General features: G+C 41.4%; 1 protein-coding gene across 2 annotated transcripts in view; it reads right to left on the reverse strand.

The window, feature by feature from the left end:
• MACROD2 (mono-ADP ribosylhydrolase 2) overlaps positions 1-22,600 on the reverse strand; it is a 974,476-nt gene that overhangs the window by 477,167 nt on the left and 474,709 nt on the right. For both annotated transcript variants that reach the window (XM_053380605.1, XM_053380604.1), the window contains exon 6: positions 8,605-8,726. In XM_053380605.1, the coding sequence (XP_053236580.1) occupies positions 8,605-8,726 (122 nt within the window). The remainder of the gene's footprint in view (positions 1-8,604; positions 8,727-22,600) is intronic.

Consider the following 22,600-nt stretch of genomic DNA (forward strand, 5'->3'; position numbering starts at 1 on the left):
TGCAGGCAATGGGTCCTCGATTACCTCCGGAGCCAGATTGGATTCAGCTGGTATCTGCTCCTGAGGATCCAGCGCAGGTGGGAGCCTTTCAGATTCAAGGCCCTGCCCCAGTTCAGCCAGCCCTGGAGGCGGGGACTCCTGTGCAGGCTGGGATTCTTCAGGTTCAGCCTCTGAATCAGATTCCCAGGCTATCACACACAACCTAAGACAGCTTCTTAAGCAGAAATCAGACAATTGGTCCATCTAGCTGAGTTGAAGCATTTAGTTGAAGTAGCTGTCCAGGTATGATACAAGAGTCTTCCCCTTGCACCACCTGCAATAGCCAGAGATTTAACCTTTGTCTGCAAAGCAGATGCTCTACCACTGAGGTACAGCTCTTTATCCCTCTTTTCCCTTTCCCTTCTTCCTTTTTTAATAAACAAACCTATCCAACTTCTGTCCTAGTTGCGCCATCTCTATTCTTTCTTTCTTGGCCTGTTGAAGTTTAAATAAAGAGATGCTCACAAAGATGCAACTAATATTCAGATGTTCTCTTCTCTAAAGGCAACTTGCCATGCAGTGGATGCTCTGAGATCTCTTCTCCTTGGGCGTGAAAGACAATATTCTTTTCTTACAGTTCATAAAAGCATTATTTGAAAAGATATGTCACCCTAAAGAACAGTACCTATTTTTTGTCAACGTGTCAAAGTATTTTAAAGGGAATATATACTTATAGTACTCAGTGGGTTTTCAAATTGAAATAAATAAGCAATATAGGTACATTCCAGTCCTGCTGCACTTACATGCACACAGTATGATCTGCAAGTTTCTCTCTCCCTGTTATACTAGTAATATAACTCCTGCCCAGTTTCACATTTCCTGGAGGCTCCAGTCATATGTTAAGACAAAGCTTTACTTGTGGGTGCCTTTCTAAACTATTTCTCTTTGGGGTATTTAAATAAAAACCACTTTTGTTTACAGTTTGCAACTTGCAAAATACAAAAGTGCACTAGATGTCCTGTGGGGAGGGTGAAGTAATTTCAAAAAGGTATTTTAATGAAGTTCAAAACACTCACTTTTGGTCCAATAGAGTTAGGAAAGTCATAGCTTAATACAGAGGTTTTCAACCTTTTTGAGTCCATGGCTCCCTTAACCAACTGCATTCTTTCTGTGGCTCCCCTGTGGGGCTCAGAAGCCCAGTTATGTCACCCCTTGCCTGCAGAGCTGGCAGCCTCTCATCCTTTTCGAACACGCTCCCTTGTGGAGTGTTCCCTCAGCCTCCTTTCCTCTCCTGCTCCTGGGGAGTCCTCTGAGCAGCTGCTGCTACTGTCCCTGGTCTCTGAGCTGCCCCCCAACTCACACAAAAGAGGTGCCTCTCAGAGGCACCATTTGCCTGCAAAGCTAATAGCCAGGGCTGCTGCAATAAACAGCTTGGCAAGTCTTTGGGAGGCAGAGATGCAAGAGGGCACCAGAGGAGGGAGGGAAGGAAAGAGGGACAGAGGCCAGTGTTGCCCTTGGCACCTCTGACCATCATTCAAGGCACCCCAGGGTGCCATAGCACACTGGCTGAAAACCACCGGCTTAATATATGTTCACGGCCTAGGATCCTCGTACCTACGGGACCGCCTCTCCCGGTATGCCCCATGGAGGACCTTAAGGTCCATATATAGCAACACCTTAGAGGTCCTGGGCCCTAAGGAAGTTAGATTAGCCTCAACCAGAGCCAGGGTCTTCTCAACACTGGCTCCAGCCTGGTGGAACGCTCTGCCTCATGAGACCAGGGCCCTGCGGGATCTGATCTCTTTCCGCAGGGCCTGTAAGACAGAGTTGTTCCACCTGGCCCTTGGCTTACAATCAGTTTGATTCCCTCCCCCTCTTTCTTTTTCCTTTCTCCTCCTGTGAAGAGGCTGCATCCTAATGTTTTAATGTTGTATCTTAATCTTTTAAATTGTATTTTAATCAACTTGTTTTTATTATTGGTTGTTAGCTGCCCTGAGCCCGGTCTTGGCTGGGGAGGGCGGAGTATAAATAAATTATTATTATTATTATTATTATTATTATTATTATTATTATTATTATTAAAAAAACACTGAGGCTTGGGGGGTTGCTTATGTCTCATGCAATGTGCTTTGAAGACCCAGACAGAGAGTGGACATATGGAATGCTCAGACTGACATGTGACTAAAAGAGGTTATTTTGAAGGAAGGAGCATGATCCCATGTAAGTAGCAGACATTTGTTCAGCATCAGCTGAACATTTACTGGCTTGTTCGACAGATTTGAGAGCTCTCTTGGCTACAATGGGAGTCTATGGCAACATAAGGCATTAGAATATAGTAATACTAATGACTGACTCAAAAACCTTGCTTCTTATGTAGCAGCATGAACATTTTTTGTAATGCAGATCATGGTTTTATAGTCCAATTTGTTGCACTATTACTAATGCAAAATCCCACTATTACTAATGCAAAATGTCATGGATCTATGCCATTATAGCACCACATTTATCCTAGTGGAACCATGAAACTGGTGCAGCTACATGGACCAAGAGCCAAAAATTGGATTATTAGGGTTGTGGCTCTCAGATCTCCATCTCACTCTTAGTGATGGCATAATGTTATGCCAGCAAAGAGGTGGCGTAAGTTGCTTTCACTGAACTAAATGTAAAGTCCCAAAAGACTCCCCACCACCTCCTCAACCATAATGGAGGATTGGATACCAACCTACTTGCATCACAAACAATGGGGCTTCATAATTCTGTTTTCATATCAGGAGAATGTAAGAGTGCACAACTGGGAATTATGGTATAAAAGTCCTCTGTACAAACATAATAGGAAAGGCACGTCGTTACTGTCTATCTTCTTAGAACCCTCATAAATATTCCATCTCAAGACATCAAAAAAAACCTCACTGTCAGGAACCTCAACTCCACTGCCAGAGTTCTAATATTATTTTCCTCATCACAATTCCCACCCACCCCAAAAACCCCAACCAAACCTGGATATTAATCTACCAGCTGCTACAGTGTCATCAGATATAAACATAATGCAGCAGCGTTAATTACAACTGTCATCACTGCTAAAACCTCACATCTTGCTGGTATCAGAAATGGGGTCCCCCCCAACAAATATTTAAGGGGAAGACTGGGAAATTAAGACTGCAATTCTGAATCAACCTAATAGCAAGTAGGTCCTATGGGGCGCACTGGGACTTCCAAATAAATGTGCTGGGGATCAGGCTGCAAGATAAATATTTTAGAATGCAAGATCAATGAGAATATGGATAAAGATCTAACATGTCTCCATTCAAATACTCCTAAGAGCTGGTGAATATGAAGCTGAGGCAGCTCCCTTCAAAGTGAATCTCATGAAGGACGGATGGAAGTTTCCATCAAAAAAAGTCAGGTGACAGAATAAAGCCGACTTGTAGGCTTTTTAGATTAGAAACTCATTACTATGGCAACGTTCTCAGCTGAGGAACTGTATAAGAAAATATAATTTACTTGACAGTTCCATAATGTAATTCGAGACTACAAGGGAATTAAAATGTAAGAATGCAGACTCATTTGAGTGGCGAACAATTGAGGTGGCAAACGAATATAGTGAAGGACCCTGTCACCATACACCACCTCATTTTCAGCTGGCTTAATAATTGCAAAGCATCACAGAGAGATCATACAATGTTCAGTACAAATATTAAAATTTCAAGCTAGTGTTCTCATGAACATTAAGGTAGAAACTATCTGCAGGAACACAGAACACATTGCAAATTATCTTAATGTGCTCTTTACACAAACAAAAAAGGAACCCAACTTAAAACCCTATCAGTTATGCTGTCAGCAGCTATTAAGTGGCTGTAGCTATCATTCCTTCTTTGTTGATGATGGTGAAGGAAGAACATAACTATCCTGTTTTTCCTGCTCTCTGCTTAATGTCAAGATCTATTTATATGTAATGTGAGACGTGGGTAAAGTCCTTAGCCATACAAGGCATCCTTGGGAAACCTTGTGCCCTACAACACCCATCCAACCCAGCCAGCACAATGGAAATTTTAGATACAATGGCGTGTAAGAGGTAGAGTGGTTTATAAAAGAACACATTTTGACTTGCATGTGTAACTTGCATTTGACTTGAATGCATCTGACTTGCATGCATCGGGGGGAATATGTTTTTCAGGAAGGGGTCACTTGTCCTCATAGAATCATAGAGTTGGAAGGGACCACAAGGTAAAAGTCTCATGCTCTAACAACTGAGTTAGGTATGTGCTTAAGTTTCTCTCCTTATGGTCCAGAGGAACCCAAGATGCTGAGTTACAAATCACTGCATCCAATATGGTGAAGACCAGGCTTAGATTTTTTTTTAACACCGTATATTGTACAAAAGACTGACAGTTTTTCACAGCTCAGTTATTTTCTGTGTATAAAACTTTTCTATTTTCATAACAGTCTTGACAAATGCCTGCTTTGTGGATGAAAGAGAGACAATGCTAACTTTATATTCTGTTTTCATTGTGAATTTTAGATAATCCCTTTTGTTTCATGTTCAGCCCTTGTTGTCTGCGTACTTCTCAAATTTTCAGTTTAACAATACCTCAGGCTTCAGCTGACACATCGGCTTGAGCACCTGTCAACCACATGCAGGGGCTGAAAGGAGGAAAACAGGAAAGAAAGCCTTGATGTACTAAGAAGTTTCTCTATATTAGCACTGGTTCAGGGGACCATATGAACTTCGTCAAGTACAGCAGAAATGTAGGCTTCCGACAATGACAGAGAGAGAGAGAGCAGATAATATCTCACTCACTCAATGAATTCTAAAACCATGCTAAATGCAATAGGCCAGTGAACATATCCATAATAGCAGTGAACATATTCATAATGTTGTCTTCTCCACTAAAGTTATTGCCTCAGTTACATGGCAGATTTCCACATAGTCCTTGGAGGTTGCTCGCAAATGAATTTGTTTTGCCAGCTGGTATTGCTTCTTCATTGAATGGATTCAGACGGGTGGCCAACTAGGCAATTTATCATTTAAAGATTCATAAACTACTGTTCTTTCCAAAGCTATCTCTCAGTTTACAAAGTAAAAAGTAAAATCTCACAAAAACTTAGGGCAATATAAACGCAGTTACAGCAAATATAAAAGAAGTCTTTTAAATCAGAGCTCTCTAATTTCCTCTTCTGGTTTATCTGGACAGGTGCGCACACCCCTGAAGGTGCAAACACTGGATGCAACAGACCAAAATAATAAAGTTGCTACTTAAAGAGGATGCCATCTAATGGGCAGAAGGGGAGAAGACCTGAGGGTGAACCAATGGTATTTTGCTACCTTTGGCAAATAGTGCCAACTTATAGAAAACCAAGGCCAGCCAACATAATAAAAAAGAGCCTCTCCCACATCCTGGCAGTAAAATTACAATAATAGTACATTTAAATAACTATTTGATGCCTTTTCATGACTTCCTCCAAATCAGTTGCCTCACTCAGTCTAGTTGCAAGGTTGCCATTGACCTGATCCCTGGTCCTTTAGCATGCTCTGTACACATGTCAAGGTATGTATGCACCTGTATCAATTACCCCTTTTCCTCACTATTAGTGGAACATGGGAAGCTGCCTTTATACTGAGTCAAACGAGTATCTTGCCAATATTGTCTATGACCTTTCTATGTAGTGGACAGCAGGAAGCTAAAGGGAGTACCCTCTCCAGTTGTGGGTGCTGCACTTTTAACAAGCAATAATAAAAACAAGTTGAATGAATACAACTTAAAAACAAGATTAAAATACAACATTAAAATATTGAAACAATAAAATATTAAAATGCAACCTCATCACAGGAGGAAAAAGGAAAAAGAAAAAAGAAGGGGGGGGCATCAATTTGGCTCCAAGCCAAAGGCCAGGCAGAACAACTCTGTCTTACAGGCCCTGCGGAAAGAAATCAGATACTGCAGGGCCCTGGTCTCTTGAGGCAGAGCGTTCCACCAGGCCGGAGCCAGTGTTGAAAAGGCCCTGGCTCTGGTTGAAGCTAATCTGACTTCCTTAGGCCCCGGGACCACTAGGGTGTTGCTATTTATGGAACTTGAGGCTCTCCGTGGGGCATACCAGGAGAGGCGGTCCCGTAGGTACGAGGGTCCTAGGCTGTGATGATGATGATGATGATGTATACAAATTGTTACAAAGATCAGGGATATGTAAAACAAATGCTATGAGAAAGGTTGAAGGGACAGATCATATTTAGCCTGGAGAAGACTGAGTATAATAGCACTCTTCAGGGCTGCCACATGGAAGAGGGCAAAACCCTCCTGTTCTAAAGGGTGGGAATAGATCTAATGAGAGAGAAGATTTCAGTTGAACATTAGAAGAATCTTCTTAACTGTAGGGTTAACCAACTGCACCGGGAGTGTGGGGGTGTGATGGGTTCTCCTCCACTGGAGAGGCTGAACCAACAACTGTCAGGGATGCTCTAACTTGAAATATTGAAATACTTTATTGTCACTTGTGCAACTTGTGTGCAGTGAGATTACACGAGCACCCCCCACGCAGCTCTCTTAGTCTTAATTCCCCTCGTTTACTGACGCACACCCACCAAACCCGAAAGTCAGTTGTCCTGTTGCTATCTTTTCATTCAACAGCCTAACAGCCCACGGATAGAAGGCGTTCTTTACCCTGTTGTTGCAACTAATCATGCTTCTATATCTTCTGCCTGAGGGCAGGAGATCAAGAAAGTGCTGGCCAGGATGTGAATCATCCCTGAGAATTTTCCTCACTCTCCTGAGGCAACATTCTTCCGCTGTTTCATCCAGCGGATTCACGGGACAGCCCATAATATCTTGCACTGTATTCACCACCCTCTGTAGGCACTTCCTACCAGATGATGTCAAACCAGAGTACCACACCATGATGCAGTATGAAAGGACACTTTCTATTGTTGACCGGTAGAAGGAGATCATCAAATGTTATTCCACAATACTTTGGGGAGATGGAGTCTCTGTTGGGCTTTATTAACCACCTAGGTTGTATTTATTTTCCAAGTAAGGTCTTCACTGAGATAAACTCGTAGGAATTTAAAGGAAGAGACTCTCTCCACACACCCCTCCCCGATGTACAGCGGGGCTTGTTCTCCTCTCTTCCTCCGAAAGTCCAACACCATCTCCTTTGTCTTGCTAATATTAAGGTACAAGTTGTTCCCTAGGCACCATGTAGATATTTTTTGGACCTCCCCTCTATACGCTGATTCGTCTCCACCTGTTATTAAACCCATCGTGGTGGTGTCATCTGCAAACTTAATAATTGCAGTAGATAACTCTGGATTTTCTGAATCACGCAGGGGACTGAGCTAGACCACATTCAGACCATGCATGTAAAGCACTACCATATCACTTTAAGTATTCGTGGCTTCCCCTGAAGAATTCTGGGAGCTGTAGTTTGTTAAGAATTCTGGGAGTTGTTAGGAAGCCTCTAGTGCCCTTCACAAAGCTACAATTCTCAGAGTGCCCCGTGAAGAGGCATTGATTGTTAAACCACTCTGGAAACTGAAGAAGTCAGTGTAGAAAAGCTTGGATATCCACTGCAACATGGTGATGATAGAGAATGGTGTGGGCTTTTATGTTTGGTGTTTTTGCAGAAACCAAGTCTGCTCATTAACACTGAGAAAGTGCTGGGTCACATGGATGCTTACAAGAGATATATCCTGAAAATGTGTGCATCATTGTAGGTTACCAAATGCAGAATCTGTGCAACAGGTGAACATTGTGTCACTATCCAAGAATAACCTGCTTGTCAAAAACATTCACCAGAAGCTGGTGATAGGCTGCTGTTAGCATCCACATAAAAAATAATATTACAGCTAGTGCCTTCAACATAAAAAAATATATACAGAAAAAGTTTGTTGATTAGAATAATTACCAGTACATATAATCCTCTTATCTGGAATCATGTGTGAACAAACAGTGCAATCCAATATATGTTTGCTCAGATGTAAGCCCTATTGAATTAGTAGCATTTACTCCCTCTCAAGTATACAGAATTGTAGCCTTAGACAGTGTAGTAAGAGGAATGGTTTTATAGAAAACACTGGTTTTGAGTCTGAGGAAACAATTGTCATTAATAATTAAATCCAGTGGTCGGAGTTGATTCTCTGACTGTGTGTAGTTGTTTTATCTTTGTTTTAAATAAAATTTTATATTTAAAGAAAGAAAGACTCTTAAAAGACATATTATGTTAGTGTCCATCACAATAGCTTGTGGTAGTTAATAAAAACAACAACAATGGGATAATGTAGTGACTTACACAAAAACAGGGATAGTTCCAAACAGAACTAGCTAGTAGGGCAAGTAGGGATGCTTGGCACATGAATAGAAATGAACATGCTTGAGTAGGATTTTTAAATAAAGAGTTAATGAACCCAAAATTTCAGCAGCATATATGTTTAGGTCTGGATTTTAGCAGCGCAGTGTGTTGAATGTCATGGCCTTTCAAAGGCTCTTATTTTACATGCAATATTCTTCCATTAATTCCTACAATGCCACAATGCAACATATAGCAAATATTGACTGTTTTCAAGATTTGTGGAAGGCTGTCAATGCATCATTCCCGAAGACAAACAACAAATGATAAATATTGCAAAGTACTTACAATGGATCTGATGAGGTTCTCTTTGGCCAATTTCAGGGAGGACTTATAGCAATTTGCCAAGTCTTCCTTATGGCTATCACTAATATGTCCTCTTGCTATAGGGCCCACAGTATGAATGACATCTGCAAGAATAATTAAAAAATCAAGTTAATGTTATCAGATCTTCAATAGGATCATACAAAATGTTAAAAGATGATCTTCTAAATCTATAGGGCTAAGGCAGAAGACACTGATACAGCATAGAAAACAAATAAATGATAGCTATAAAGGCAACATTTAATTCAGGACATTGAAGTTAAAAAGAACTCAGGAACAATGCAAGAATGAGGCTGTCCTTTTTATGTCCCCAAATTAGCAGACAGTACTTACTGAAACATTTAAGCTATGACATAAGAATCAACTTTCTCTTTCATTATTTTGCTCATTTATCTGGACCTTCTTTGTACTGACTGGCTTTTATTATAATAATAATTTATTATTTGTACCCCGCCCATCTGGCTGGGTTTCCCCAGCCACTCTGGGCAGCTTCCACAGAGACCAAAAATACACTAAAATGTCACACATTAAAAAATTCCCTTTTACATGTGCAAATCCTGATATTCTTCTCTGCTTCCCTAACTTTCCTGTGCCCATGTTACTGTGGTGGCATGGCTGACACCTGTAAAATGCTTTCCCCCTCCCCTGCCTGAACATAGCTCCACATTACCTCAGTAAAGTTCAGACTGTTAGATACGTGTGATTTGCCCTAATCACATTGATGCTTCCCTGTCTCCCATCAGAACATGCATGCCAGAGGTGAAATTGGTAATTAAGATTTCACACAATGCAGTTTATCTATCAGCAAACCAATGTGGAGCCAGTCCAAGGTTATACAAGGAAGAATGTTTTGTGCCTGCTATGGTGCCAAAGGAATATTTCTATTGGGTCTGACTCTGGTGACCTAGAACATACCTACAAAAGCAAATATGTTTTCCAGCCACAGCCTCTCTCATCTTCAATTCCATTATCATTAACTATATTTTCAGTGGGTACTTCCTCTTCCTCTCTTGTTCTACAAGTGTGTACCAGCAGTCATAATTATAGATGATATTTCACCCTTAAAAAAATACCCAACAACTTTCAATTTTTACAACATGGCTGCCACCAAAACTTACTGCCTAGCATTAAGGAGTATTCCCAGGCTCTCCCAAGCCTGCCAGACTGAAACCACATTTAAATTCTTCAATTTTCTTTGTAGATCAACAAATGTTAAGATTCAATTGACTGCCAATGGGCAACTCCCACTAGGGAATTCATATCGTCAGTAAATTCTGTGTGCTTGGCACAAACCAGATTTACACAGCTAAACTTTCTAACTGCTGTAAAAAATCACACTGAGAAGCACAAATTATGAGAAATATCAACCTTTCCTTTTTAATCATAGTTATTTCCTCTAGTTATAGGAACAAAACTGCATTATTTGGTTTCATTATTACATCTACACTACGTAACAGCAAAGCCTGTTAAAATTGTTCCCAAAAACTGAAATCTGAAGTTGACACTTAACACTTGGCAGGTGACAAGAAGGATGACAACTAGTGATCAAAACAGGGACATTGGCTTTACCCTTCAGCTAGGCTAAGCATTATATTCCATGTGTATTTTATGCAGCACAATAATAAACTCAGAACAGTTGCCGGTGGAATAAACATGGAGAAATATCTGTTTCCACATTTCATTCTTGAAACCCTTTCATTACAGCTGTTTACAGTATTTGACCATAACAGCTTGCTCTGTGAACTGTGTAAAACCAAATTTCTATGCATGTGAAATGTTGTTTTTTTTATGGTTACAGCCCCCCCCCTCAATGCCTAACACAGAGAAGCTTCATTTTATTAATTCTGCTAAATGCTTGAATATTCCATATAAGTAGGCTACAGCAGTAGGGTCTTCTCATCAGCATTAAGTACTCAGCACCACAACGTGCTACAACAGACAAGCTTGGCATTTTATTGGTGCACTAGACCAGCAAAAGTAATACATCATTCATAATTAACAGTGTCCAAACACTCCATTAATATGCACACATTACATGGTGGCTTCAGAGCTGCAAACAAGGCTACTAATTACTAAACATTTGCACTGATGTAACAGACTGCAGCAACGGGAAGTGTGCTGGTTCAGGTTGCTGCATTTGTCCTTGAATCGGTACAACTGTTTTATTGTTTTTCCAATCAGAATCAGGCCAGCAGCCTTTGACAGTGAGTGTGCCATCAATATGGGCCATGCATTGGAGAGCGATTCCTCTAGTAATACAGCTGTTTCTAACATACATCAAGGTTTATATTCTAAGCTAAGCTAAAAAAAACAGTTTTTTAAAAAAAAATTCTGATATGCCAAACACCAGAAAGAAATTTGGAGAGTGTAGGCATGTGATCATCACATAACCTTAATCTCCACTGTAATAATGAGTTTTGCAATTAGAGACAAGTGTTGAGCTGTAATGGGAAAGAAAATATGCCCTTATAGACTGCCCAAAATCCAAACAGCAAGAATGTCTTAAGAGCCTGTAGTTTGCAGTGTGAGGGAGACTAGTGTAACCTTCAGAAAACAGAGGCCATTCATCCACATATCAAAAAAACAGAAGGAAATTAGCAAGTTGGGACAGAGCTGAGATACATACACTGAACAATAGGCTAGGGCCACATTTGTTGCGTGTCGAGGTCCCCCCAGCCACCCCTAAACAATTCACAATTCACACATATTTTTAATCTAAGGTTTTTGGCATGATTTTGGCCACAACTTTATTAAAATACATAAATGTGAGTGGTTCCTTAGGCATTGGTTCCGACTATCTGTCCCCCACCGCAGGACAGAACTGACTTCCGGATTCCAGCGAAAGCCAGTAAGGGAAAACAATATCGGGGAGAACATGGAGCCGGGCACCAGACCCTCACCCCCCCCCCGCATGCTCCCGGGGGCTTGCACGGCCCTAAGCCCCATTCAGGGGTATGGACGAAAGCATGGTAAGCCCCTGGATTCCTTTAACGGAATTCCCTTGCAGCAGTAGCATTGGAGGGGCAGGCACCGCCAATCCTTACCCCTCCACCAACCAATTTTTAAACCAATGCCTAACCGCAACCTTACAAGTTGTGACGATTTGCTATTCAGTAGGCAAAAACCAAATGGCACCAGCCAATCAGCCAATTGGACAAAATTCCTACCAGGCCCCTGCCCCAAAAGCAGGCGACTCCATGACAGGCATAACAAGGTCAACCAAGAGCCCTAAATTAGGGAGGGTGATCCGATGCATGCAGCAAAAGAGCCCAGTCAGTGCTGCGTGACTTAATTTTATAACCTTTGGTCTAACCCCCTAAATGGCAACACCAAAATTCGCCCAGCAACCCAACCGCCCAATCACTGCAGATGGTCATCCAAACTAACCTGCCCAGAAACAGAGGGGTGGCCTGTCAGACCCCACCGCAACACATGCTCTCTATGAATGAGAACACGCTTTTCAGAAACAGCAGTCACCTAGGATGTACTGCAAGGCAAACATGGACTAGAAAGATATGGGGCTGTCCTTCCCCAGGCTCCCATTGAATTATAAAGGAAAAGGCTGCATCAAACATCTCTTTTAAAGCCAAATTTTAAAACCCTGAAAAGTTTAAGTACTTTCTACAGAACACTGACACAAAGTCAGAGAATTGTAAAATGCCCACAAAGAGTTACGCAATTAGCAAGGGAAGAGAAAATGTTCTAACGTACATGTGAAACAAGCAAATTGTCGCTAAAGGTTAATAAATATAGCATTGAAAGTGGAGAGGAAGGGAGAAAGAGAGCAAGTGAAAGAAGGGGAAAGGAAAACAGTTCAGGCAGCTGCATTAGTTTTACTTTCATCTAAGGCATCCAATAATGCTCTTGGCAAGTGACTAAAACACAGGTGAAAATTAGGCAATGAGAACAAATTAGGTAAAATTGCAAACACCAGTGAAGAAAGAAAAAAGAACTGTGAATAGAAAATAACAAAATGCTAGATAATAGTGTCTGTATGAAAAGTGTTTTAAGAATACATTCTTTTAAAAATGGGATAAGAGTAACATATATGTGGCATAAAAGCGTTTCTCAGGGTGGTACATGAATATGTTCATTAGAAACCATATTGGAGAGGTGAAAATATATCTTAAAAATGCACAGTGTTGGCTCTGCAAGACAGTCTTTTTTTCTCAAAGCGTACCTTGCTCCCAAGCGCCCATCCAGGCAGAATTAAGGAAAACACGTCATTAATATGTATTGTGTATTAGAAATAATATTAAGTAAATACATTTTTAATTCAATCCTTCTGCCAAAGAGCACAAGACACGGACCACACCGTAGACAACACTTGAGTGTGACTGATCCAAGGCCACCTTCTAAGTTTTGTGTTTGAAGTAGAGATTTGAACCCAAGACTGCCAGATCTAAATCCAACACTACTTCACTGCAATGGTTATTTGTGGCTACCAGTGGAAAATCTAGCAGTGGGATATTGTGGTCCAGAGAAATTCGATCTTTGTAGCAAGGAACAAAGAAGGCAGTAGTGTATGTTTCACCATTTGCTGTGGAAAGTTGTTGCCAGAGAAACAGATAAAGCAAGAACTATTGACTCCCCTAAGTAAAGGAGTTTGTAAATTACAAAGACCTCATTGCCAGACTAAATAGGAAAGGCAGCTACAACATAATTATTCATACACAAAAGGAACACACAGGCACACACAAGGAAACACTACAGTTCCCTCTCCCCTTTAAAGTCACGGTGCAACATAAAGCAGTAAAAGTGCAGTGATCTTGATTTGGAGAGAAGAGCATAATTAATGGGAAGAACAATCCCAGCACACAGCAGCGGGCTCAGACGTTCATCAAGCATGGCACGTATTTGTTGTTTGTATTCATGTCCCCTGCTGTCTGCATGCTGCCATTTGTGATAACCTGTGAGGATCACAATGCCAGCAAGGAATGTAAACAAGTATTGAAACACTCTCTATACTAATGAGGGAGAAGACATCCTCAAAGCTAGGAAAAATGTATTGCCTAGCAAGCCCTATGAAATGAATAGTGAGCTGATTCTCTGCAGTATGAGTTCTTGTGGACCCACTCACAGTGGGATTAAAAAATTGGCCACAACTTTATTGATTCCAGTTGTAGGTTGGATCTGGCTTAGGCACTGGATGTAAATCCCTCACAGCCCCTTGGTGCAGGGCTGTCGCACGACATGGTCAAGCCCAAAGTTAATGGGTCCTCCGCAAGCCACAGCTTTACATAGATGACCCTCCGAAGCCATTGAAGGAAGCTCTATGGCCCATTTGCCACACCTCTTCACCTTCTGCATGATGTTAGATTAGAAGGATTCCACCCAATGCCTTATCCCCCAATGTTGTGACTATTGCTATGGGGAAGGGAAAACCTCCAGACAAGGCCAATCTGTCTGGAGGAAAATGCTTTCTGGCTCCGAAAATGGCAACCATGATTGAACCACAGCAAAGACAATGATTGCAGTGCCCTAGAAGGAAAAGTTAGCATATACATACCAGATTGGCCAGGATTAAAATAAACACACCCACCCAATTACCCGGTAAGCAGCCATTATGTTGCCCAAACAGACCCATCCACATAAAACAAGGAGGAATCAGCAGAATTGGAGAAACTACAAAATTGACAGAAGTATGGAGGGGAGGCACTAATGGGAAGGTTCGAAAACAGCCTGGTGAGGACTAAACATGTTCAACCGTCATAGAAAGCTAGCTGATTCTTGGAAAGAGGGCATGGGAAACTGGGAGGTGCAACTGTCTTGAGAATTAGTGCAGCTGAACAGGAACAGGCTACACTGTAACTCTATGTTGTAGAAGAAGAAGAGGAGTTTGGATTTGATATCCCGCTTTTTCACAACCCGAAGGAGTCTCAAAACAGCTAACATTCTCCTTTCCCCTCCTACCCCACAACGAACACTCTGTGAGGTGAGTGAGGCTGAGAGACTTCAGAGAAGTGTGACTAGCCCAAGGTCACCCAGCAGTTGCGTCTGGAGGAGCGGAGACGCGAACCCGGTTCCCCAGATTACAAATCTACCGCTCCTAACCAGTACACCACACTGGCTCTCAGTGTTGTGTTGACTCCAGTTGTTCACCTTATTTGAAAAATGTATTTCCAGCAAATCTGAACAAATACTGCATTCATAACAGCTGAAACCACACCCCATAGGACCAAATGCTCCAGTTCTATTGTGCCAATATTTGAAGATTTATCCCAGTACTGCCCACAGTCTGCAAGCTTAGAAAGAAAACAAGACAACAATATTGATGGCCCTAACTTTGTCGAAGATCTGTAGTTCTGAAATTTCAAGGTTTAATAAATGTCTACTGTGAAAGAGGGGAGGTGTCCACAAGCAGGCTGAGAAAAGAATCAAAACCATAATGCTCATGTGGATGTAACTCGCCTTTACTTTTACCAACAAATTTGTTGACAACAAGGAAGAACTACCATCAACATGAAGGAATAAAGAGTCATTCAAACAATCTCCTTCATGATAAGAGGAAATCATATCTGAGAGAGAAGCAGAACAACAGAAGTTGTGAGATGTGGGCACCAGCTTTAAAGCTCAATCTTATATTCCATTGCCTGGTGGCTGTAGAATAGTGGGTAGACATGGCAGACGACACAGCGATTTCTCCAAAGCAGCTCTTTATTTTGTAAGCTGCTACAGAAACTGAACCGCAAACAGCTCAGCCGGCCTGCTTTTATAGGCAGCCAGCTATCAACATTGTAGCAACAACAACCCAGGGTTTCCCGCCTAAAATAACTGACGTGGACCTGAGTGAAAACTATCTACAGTATCCCCCTGCTGGCCCAGGGTGAGAACTTCAGTACATAACACCGGCAGTTCACAAACTAGCACAGGTTTGTTTGTTTCTTTGTTTTTTAAAAGTTATTGAAATAAGCACATATAAAATACACTTAAAATGTTGAGTGTAAACAAATAAGAATAAATTTAAACGTAGAAAAATAAACCACAGATACAGAGGGAAAGGAAAAACCAGAAAACACCTGAAAAGGCAATGTCACACTTAATTATCACATATGAGAAAAAGATGAGTCAATTCACTTCTCAATTAACCCTCTCCACATACTTGCCTGTAGGGCAGAATGGGTCATCAAGCAATACAGAGAAAGGTCAGAGGTAAAGTATTTTAAACATGTAATACAAATATAAAAAAATAAGAATGGCTATGAATATAATATTGCTGCATTTTCATACAAATGATAAGATGCAGACAGCTTAGTTCTCAGTAAATCTGAACTGTTACCTTGAATGAATACAGCGGTCATTTGTTAGATACAAATGACCGCTGTTAGATAAAATGGTGGCAGCCATTTTAGGTGCATCCAGTTGCCGTGCAACCGCTCAATGTGCGAGTCCTTGAGGACCCAGAAGGTGGTGAAATGGGGTGCAGAACAGGGGCAGGGTAAAAAAGGGGCAGAACTTGCTTATACATGCTCCAACATGCACTGGGGTCAGGAACAGAACCCGTGCATGAAATGGCCGTCGTCTGTACAAGAAAGCATTAGTTGCTTGTGGTTAGACCTCTCAGCTAAGGTCAGGCTTTGTTAGGCTGACTGAACTTTCCGTTGGCTCATATTTAGGCTATTGACCTAACAGTGTTACAGGCCCTGACTGAAATTCTTGTCTAGAAGGATGTCCCTTCCTTCTAGACTACGACAGTGATAAGCACTTGGTGGCCCAACTTTGCTAAGAGAGTGCCAACATGGCTGGCGCACAGAAACATCGTCTGAGGGTGTTATTTTGCAGCCACTCTATGGCACAGCTGCGCCACATGCAGGAATTAAAACTTATTAAAACCGTGTTTATGGAAGACAATCTTACTTGGCTACGAGTGATCGGCAAAGAAGAAGCAGATATCCATGTGCCTGAATATAGGAATATATTGGTCACATGTGGCATAAAGAGACATTGGAAGAGGGGTGCGGGGACAAAAAACTGATATTAATATTCACATATGATTACATCCAAGAGAAATAAATGTGGGTCCTTTTGTTTCATTTGTTGCTTTCTGTGAAACCGAACAGCCTTAAAAACCCAACTGCTGCAAGATTTAAAACTGGCTTGCAGGCCAAAATGAGTGGCTATACAGGAAAATGTTTATATCTTGTTTCATTTTCACTGTGCATAAATGAGGCACACATGGTCTCAGCCATATTGGGAGTATGACATATATTTAAAACATTCATGTCACAGCTCAGACAACAGTGGAAATTAATGCAATTTGCAGATTTAATCAACTTTTCGGAAGCAGTCCCCTGAGGGCCTGTGAAAAATGAAACTGTCTATAGTATTCTGCCTCATCAATTACATCATAAGAGTTGTTGTTGTTTAAGGCAAATTAGAATTGTTGCATTTGGCTTTTTCATTATTTACACCAGTCAATAAATCTTTGGGAGCAAATTCTGAAAAATGTTTACAGAGGGTAATGATTCCTACCAAAGGGGAAGAATAGGCCGCAGACAAGGGAATGGCAGCAATGGAAGAAAAAATGACTTTCGTTTACATAAGTATAAATTGAAAAGTGTACGTCTGACACAAAATGAATGTGGAGGGCACTGATGCAATTTACAAATATTCTGTTTTTCACTTTCCCAAGTATTCAGGAAAAGTATTAGCATTAATGAATTTTCAAACAAACAGAAAAAGTACAAACAACTTTCACTCATTTGGTGCTTTTTAGAAGTGAGTGCACTGCATTAAAATGGTTAACGAACTAACACACCAAGCTGAGAATCAATTACGTGTTCCTTTCATTCACCCCATTTGTGTATTCATAGCCATAATTGGTCCATCTAGCAAACTGCATAATGAAGCTGTACCCTGTCAATCATGGCATGAATGGTATGAATTTTAAGGAAGGCGCTATTGCACTATGTTGATGTGAATAACAAAAAAATAAAATGACAAGAGAGATTGCTAAGGGCTATGTTTATAAATCTTATCAGTCAATTCATGCAATAAGGCCCACCCATATTAACTTAAAGAAAGGGTAACAGGGAGTTAAATTGAATTACCTTTTGATATTTTTACATATTAAATGTTACTATGCTGGCTATACGTAGGAACTGCTTTGGTACACAGAATGCTAATTTCCCTAATATTCTGCTTCCAAAACACTCATTGTTGCACATAAACCATGCATTTTTAGTGCACTGCAGACATTTGTTAAATTAAGTTCAGCTGCATATACTACTCCCTGACACCTGTATCTAATTTATTTTCTGGTTTTTAAAAAGAAATAAAATTGATTAATTTTCTGTTTTCCATTGCCATCAGAGTGATGATTTCTGTTTATAAGGTGAAATGACCTTGAGTTCGCAAGATTTACAGAATGGAAGTTGGGCTTTTGTGCTGTAAAATATTGCCTTAAAATTAAGATGCAATCGTTTTTCTGAATACCAAGTATCATTTAGTGATACACTGAAACATACAGTTGATTCGCTTGTCATCACTAAACTAAAAATATGTACATTTCAGCTGATACAGAGAAATTGAGTTGAATTAATGTGTGGAGCATTGCTTAATCTCAACTCTTTCACAGACAACCTGGTCTTTAAACTACATAAAAGTGTTACAAAAATACTCCAAGAAACCCGAAGGATTCTAAGATATGTGCAGGACCTCAGATGCTTCTGAAGAACATAGTTCCAAGGTTCTTTTGCCTCATTCAATAGTGTAAATTTCTGTTATAGGAGCGGGAAAGAGAAATATCCATCCACTTTTTTCTTCAGTGCCTATGACTTGCCTCACATATGAATTCTACTAAATCCCACCTTTGTTCTATAAGCCCTGGGATAGGCCTTCCAACCCCAATCAGCCACAGACAACAGGGCTATCAGAGATAATGGGTGTTGTGATACAACATCTGGAGAACAGGTTCCCCAAACCCTTTATAATAATAATAATAATTTATTATTTGTACCCCGCCCATCTGGCTGGGTTTCCCCAGCCACTCTGGGCGGCTTCCAACAAAGATGAAAAATACACTAAAATGTCACATATTAAAAACTTCCCTGAACAGGGCTGCCTTCAGATGTCTTCTGAATGTCAGGTAGATGTTTATCACTTTGACATCTGATGGGAGGGCGTTCCACAGGGCGGGTGCCACTACCGAAAAGGCCCTCTGCCTGGTTCCCTGTAACTTGGCTTCTCGCAGGGAGGGAACCGCCAGAAGGCCCTCGGAGCTGGACCTCAGTGTCCGGGCAGAATGATGGGGGAGGAGACGCTCCTTCAGATATACTTTGCATTGCCCATACAATACTCCCTTCCACCCCACCAAACTAGCCCAAGAGAGAGTAGTTGCAATACAGTGCATTAGTCAATCAACTGATAACTGCCTCCCTTTATCCAAATATTATTATATATTTAAAAGTGCAGCCTCTCTTTCTTCTAAATATCTGTTTCCAGAAAACTTATCACACACTGAAATGACCGTGTTGCTTGTAAGTCGTCACTCGCTTCTTCTACTTTATGCATTTTTAAGCTCCACTGAAAAAGCCGGAGAGCGGTAAGAAAGTGATGTGGTAGTCCTTTATACTTACGAAAAATCCCACGGGAAAATGAATGAATTCTATATTTAGTAGTTAATTTCTCAAAGGCAGGGATTTATCAGAACCTATAAGGCACTGGAGAAATGAACCCTTCTTCAGAAGTCCAACCATTATTTTAGGTTATTATCAGCAACTATCGTAATCTATCATTTATACAGCAATTTTAATGCCACACTATTCTGTATAATCAGAACCTCATTTATCCCTACAACAGCCCTCTGAGACAAGTCTAAGTCCCTATAATTCCCATTTTAACCGCAGTAGCTAATGCATAGTCACCCAACAGGTTTATAGCTGAGCTGGGATTTCAATCCAAGATCTGTCCAAATAATTCCCTTCATCCACTGAACCACGTAGGAACTGAAGTGCCACTAAATTCTAGGGCACTCTTCTTCAACCTTAGATTCCCAGATGTTGTTGGACTACAACTCTCATCATCCAGTTCAAACAAAGCCTGCTGGAGATGAAGGTAATTAAATGACAATTGGAGACCCAAGGCTGAAAAGCACTAGGGTAATACATACTATGTGAAAATTTCTTTCCCATGTAATTTTGAACTGACCTGCTCTTAGGAGTGTACATTGTGTAGTCAGTGAAGCCACATTTTCACTGCACCCCATTATCACGTATCAGCAGTTCAGTCAATCTGTTGCTGTAATGCAGTCTTCTCCAACTGGTCCCCAAAAGCCCCAGCCAGCATGGTCCATGGTCAGAGATAATGAGAGTTGTAGTCCAACAACATCTGGAGGGCACCAGGTTGGAGAATGCTGCTGCAGGGAAACCTCAAGTGCCCATCCCTCCTCTCTACCATGCAAGCTACAAGCTTCCTATGATGAAACCCATACACACAATGGCCTAAATAAAGCTATTCTTTTACATTAAAAAGGTGGGAAGATCATGAGGCCCTCATGTGTACAGGAGATCCTGAGACTCACATACTTCTTCAAGAGCATGGTGGGTAAGGAAGAAAGCAAGATTCACTCACTCTTGACCATACGAAAGGCTTATCTGATTGGTAAAACTGAATTATCTAATCTCCAGGGTTTCAGAGTTTGGGAATGTGGGCTGGGATTCCCTCCCCTCGCTTTCCTAGTTTGATCTTACCATGGTTTGTTGTGACATTTAATTCAGACAAACTATGGTTAGGGCTAACCAGAGATTGTTTCCAAACCATGATTAGTGAACTGACTTCAAATCATATTTTGTAATCCTGGTTTAAAGGCAAATCTTAAAAAGGTAAAGGTAAAGGTACCCCTGCCCGTACGGGCCAGTCTTGACAGACTCTGGGGTTGTGCGCCCATCTCACTTAAGAGGCCAGGGGCCAGCGCTGTCCGGAGACACTTCCGGGTCACGTGGCCAGCGTGACAAAGCTGCATCTGGCGAGCCAGCGCAGCACACGGAAACGCCGTTTACCTTCCCGCCAGTAAGCGGTCCCTATTTATCTACTTGCACCTGGGGGTGCTTTCGAACTGCTAGGTTGGCAGGCGCTGGGACCGAGCAACGTGAGCGCACCCCGCCGCGGGGATTCGAACCGCCGACCTTTCGATCGGCAAGCCCTAGGCGCTGAGGCTTTTACCCACAGCGCCACCCACGTCCCCTAAAGGCAAATCTTAGTTAACCCCAATCATAATTTATCATATCCACCCGCCCAGCAAACTCTGGTTCAACAAAATCAGGAACGGGAGGATGGAATCCGTACATGAGGGGGAGGCAATAGCACATGAGCCTGCAGCACGATACTAATCTTAAAGGCATGGTTTGGAGATTAGCAAACCTGCCACAATGTCAGAATTTAATCTTTGTATCTAAACCTGGGATTTATCAGGTAAGGCCTTCCATTTTTTGAAAGAAAAATATTGACACATAGTGACTTTGCCTGTGATTCTGTTGAAGTAAATATTTATTGTGAATGAATAACTATTTGTGACATAGTCCCAACAGTTCAGTAGGTCTTGTAAACCCTCTATAAATGGTCTTGCTTGGGATGGCAGAGTAGGGGACCACAGTGGGAAGGAAAGAGACTGGAAAAGATTGGTTGTATGAGCAGCATTCCATGCATGAAGCCATTGGTTTCAACTCTGTATTACCATGGCTGATGCCAATATATGTCGAAACAAAATAAAAAAAAATCCTTCCAGTAGCACCTTAAAGACCAACTAAGTTTGTTATTGGTATAAGCTTTCGTGTGCATGCACACTTCTTCACACAAAAGCTCATACCAATAACAAACTTAGTTGGTCTTTAAGGTGCTACTGGAATGAGTTTTTTTATTTTGTTTCTACTACGGCAGACTGACACGGCTCCCTACCTGTAACTGCCAGTATATGTATCTGTCAGGGACAGGGTAGATGAGGAAGAACGGTGGAGATTGCCGCCCAAGGTGTTGCCTGGGGAGGAGGAAGGGGCGGATGGCATAGACCTCCAGGAGTGGTTTGGCACAGGGCATACCTCAGAGGGAGATGAGGGCAAAAGTTGGGAAATAATGGGAAAGGAGGAAGTAGATAGCATTCAGCAGGCAGAGCCTGAGCAGCAGTTGAATGAGACGCTGTCGCTGTACCTTCCGCCCAAACTGAGAATAGCAGAGAAGAGAGCTCAGAAGCAATGGTAAAATAACAGCCACCATTGGAGGCAGCAGGAGGAGTCAGTTGAATATGGGCGTAACAGAGAAGGGAGGTGGAGCTTCACTCAGGGCAATGTTAGGCATTACGGTGCATCTTGAATTTGTCTCTGCAAATTGTATTAATAAACAGAACTGAAAAAGCTTGCTGTTTCTCTAACTTACTGCTTTCCTGGGAATCGGCCGCAGTTGCCAACAGCATCCTGACAATATCTGAGACCAACAATGCATCAGATGGTGATTTGTAGTGTCTTGTTTTCCTTCTACCCCTGCACTCATACTGTGTTAAGGCTTGATATGCAAGATCATTATACATGTTCAATGTACTTTTTCTGCTTTACAAGCAATAATGTTCTGGTTTTCAAAACTTGTCTTAGACCTTTATCTTGCATGAGATGGTGAGCAGCAACAGATTTCTTTCATATATATATATCCCCCCCCCCCGAGCAAACATATTATCTTGTTGATTAATGGGAATAGTCTGGACTGTCATTTACAAGAAGTATCACAGATGCAAATTCAAGCATAGACATACCAAATTGTCCATGAAGCCAAGCTTTTAAATTAGTTTCAGGAAAAGGGCACTGTATAATAAACCTTTATTTTCAATAACATTAGGCAAAGGCTGAACATTACAATAGGCCAGGTAGCATGTCAGCACTGATATACTACAACACTTCTTTATGAGCAAATTACAATTCAGAGAGCTAATAATAAAAAGAAGTGATGCTGAGATGATGAATTGATGCTATGCAAT

The sequence above is a fragment of the Podarcis raffonei genome, chromosome 3 (genome assembly GCF_027172205.1).
Source record: "Podarcis raffonei isolate rPodRaf1 chromosome 3, rPodRaf1.pri, whole genome shotgun sequence".
Lineage (NCBI taxonomy): Eukaryota > Metazoa > Chordata > Lepidosauria > Squamata > Lacertidae > Podarcis > Podarcis raffonei.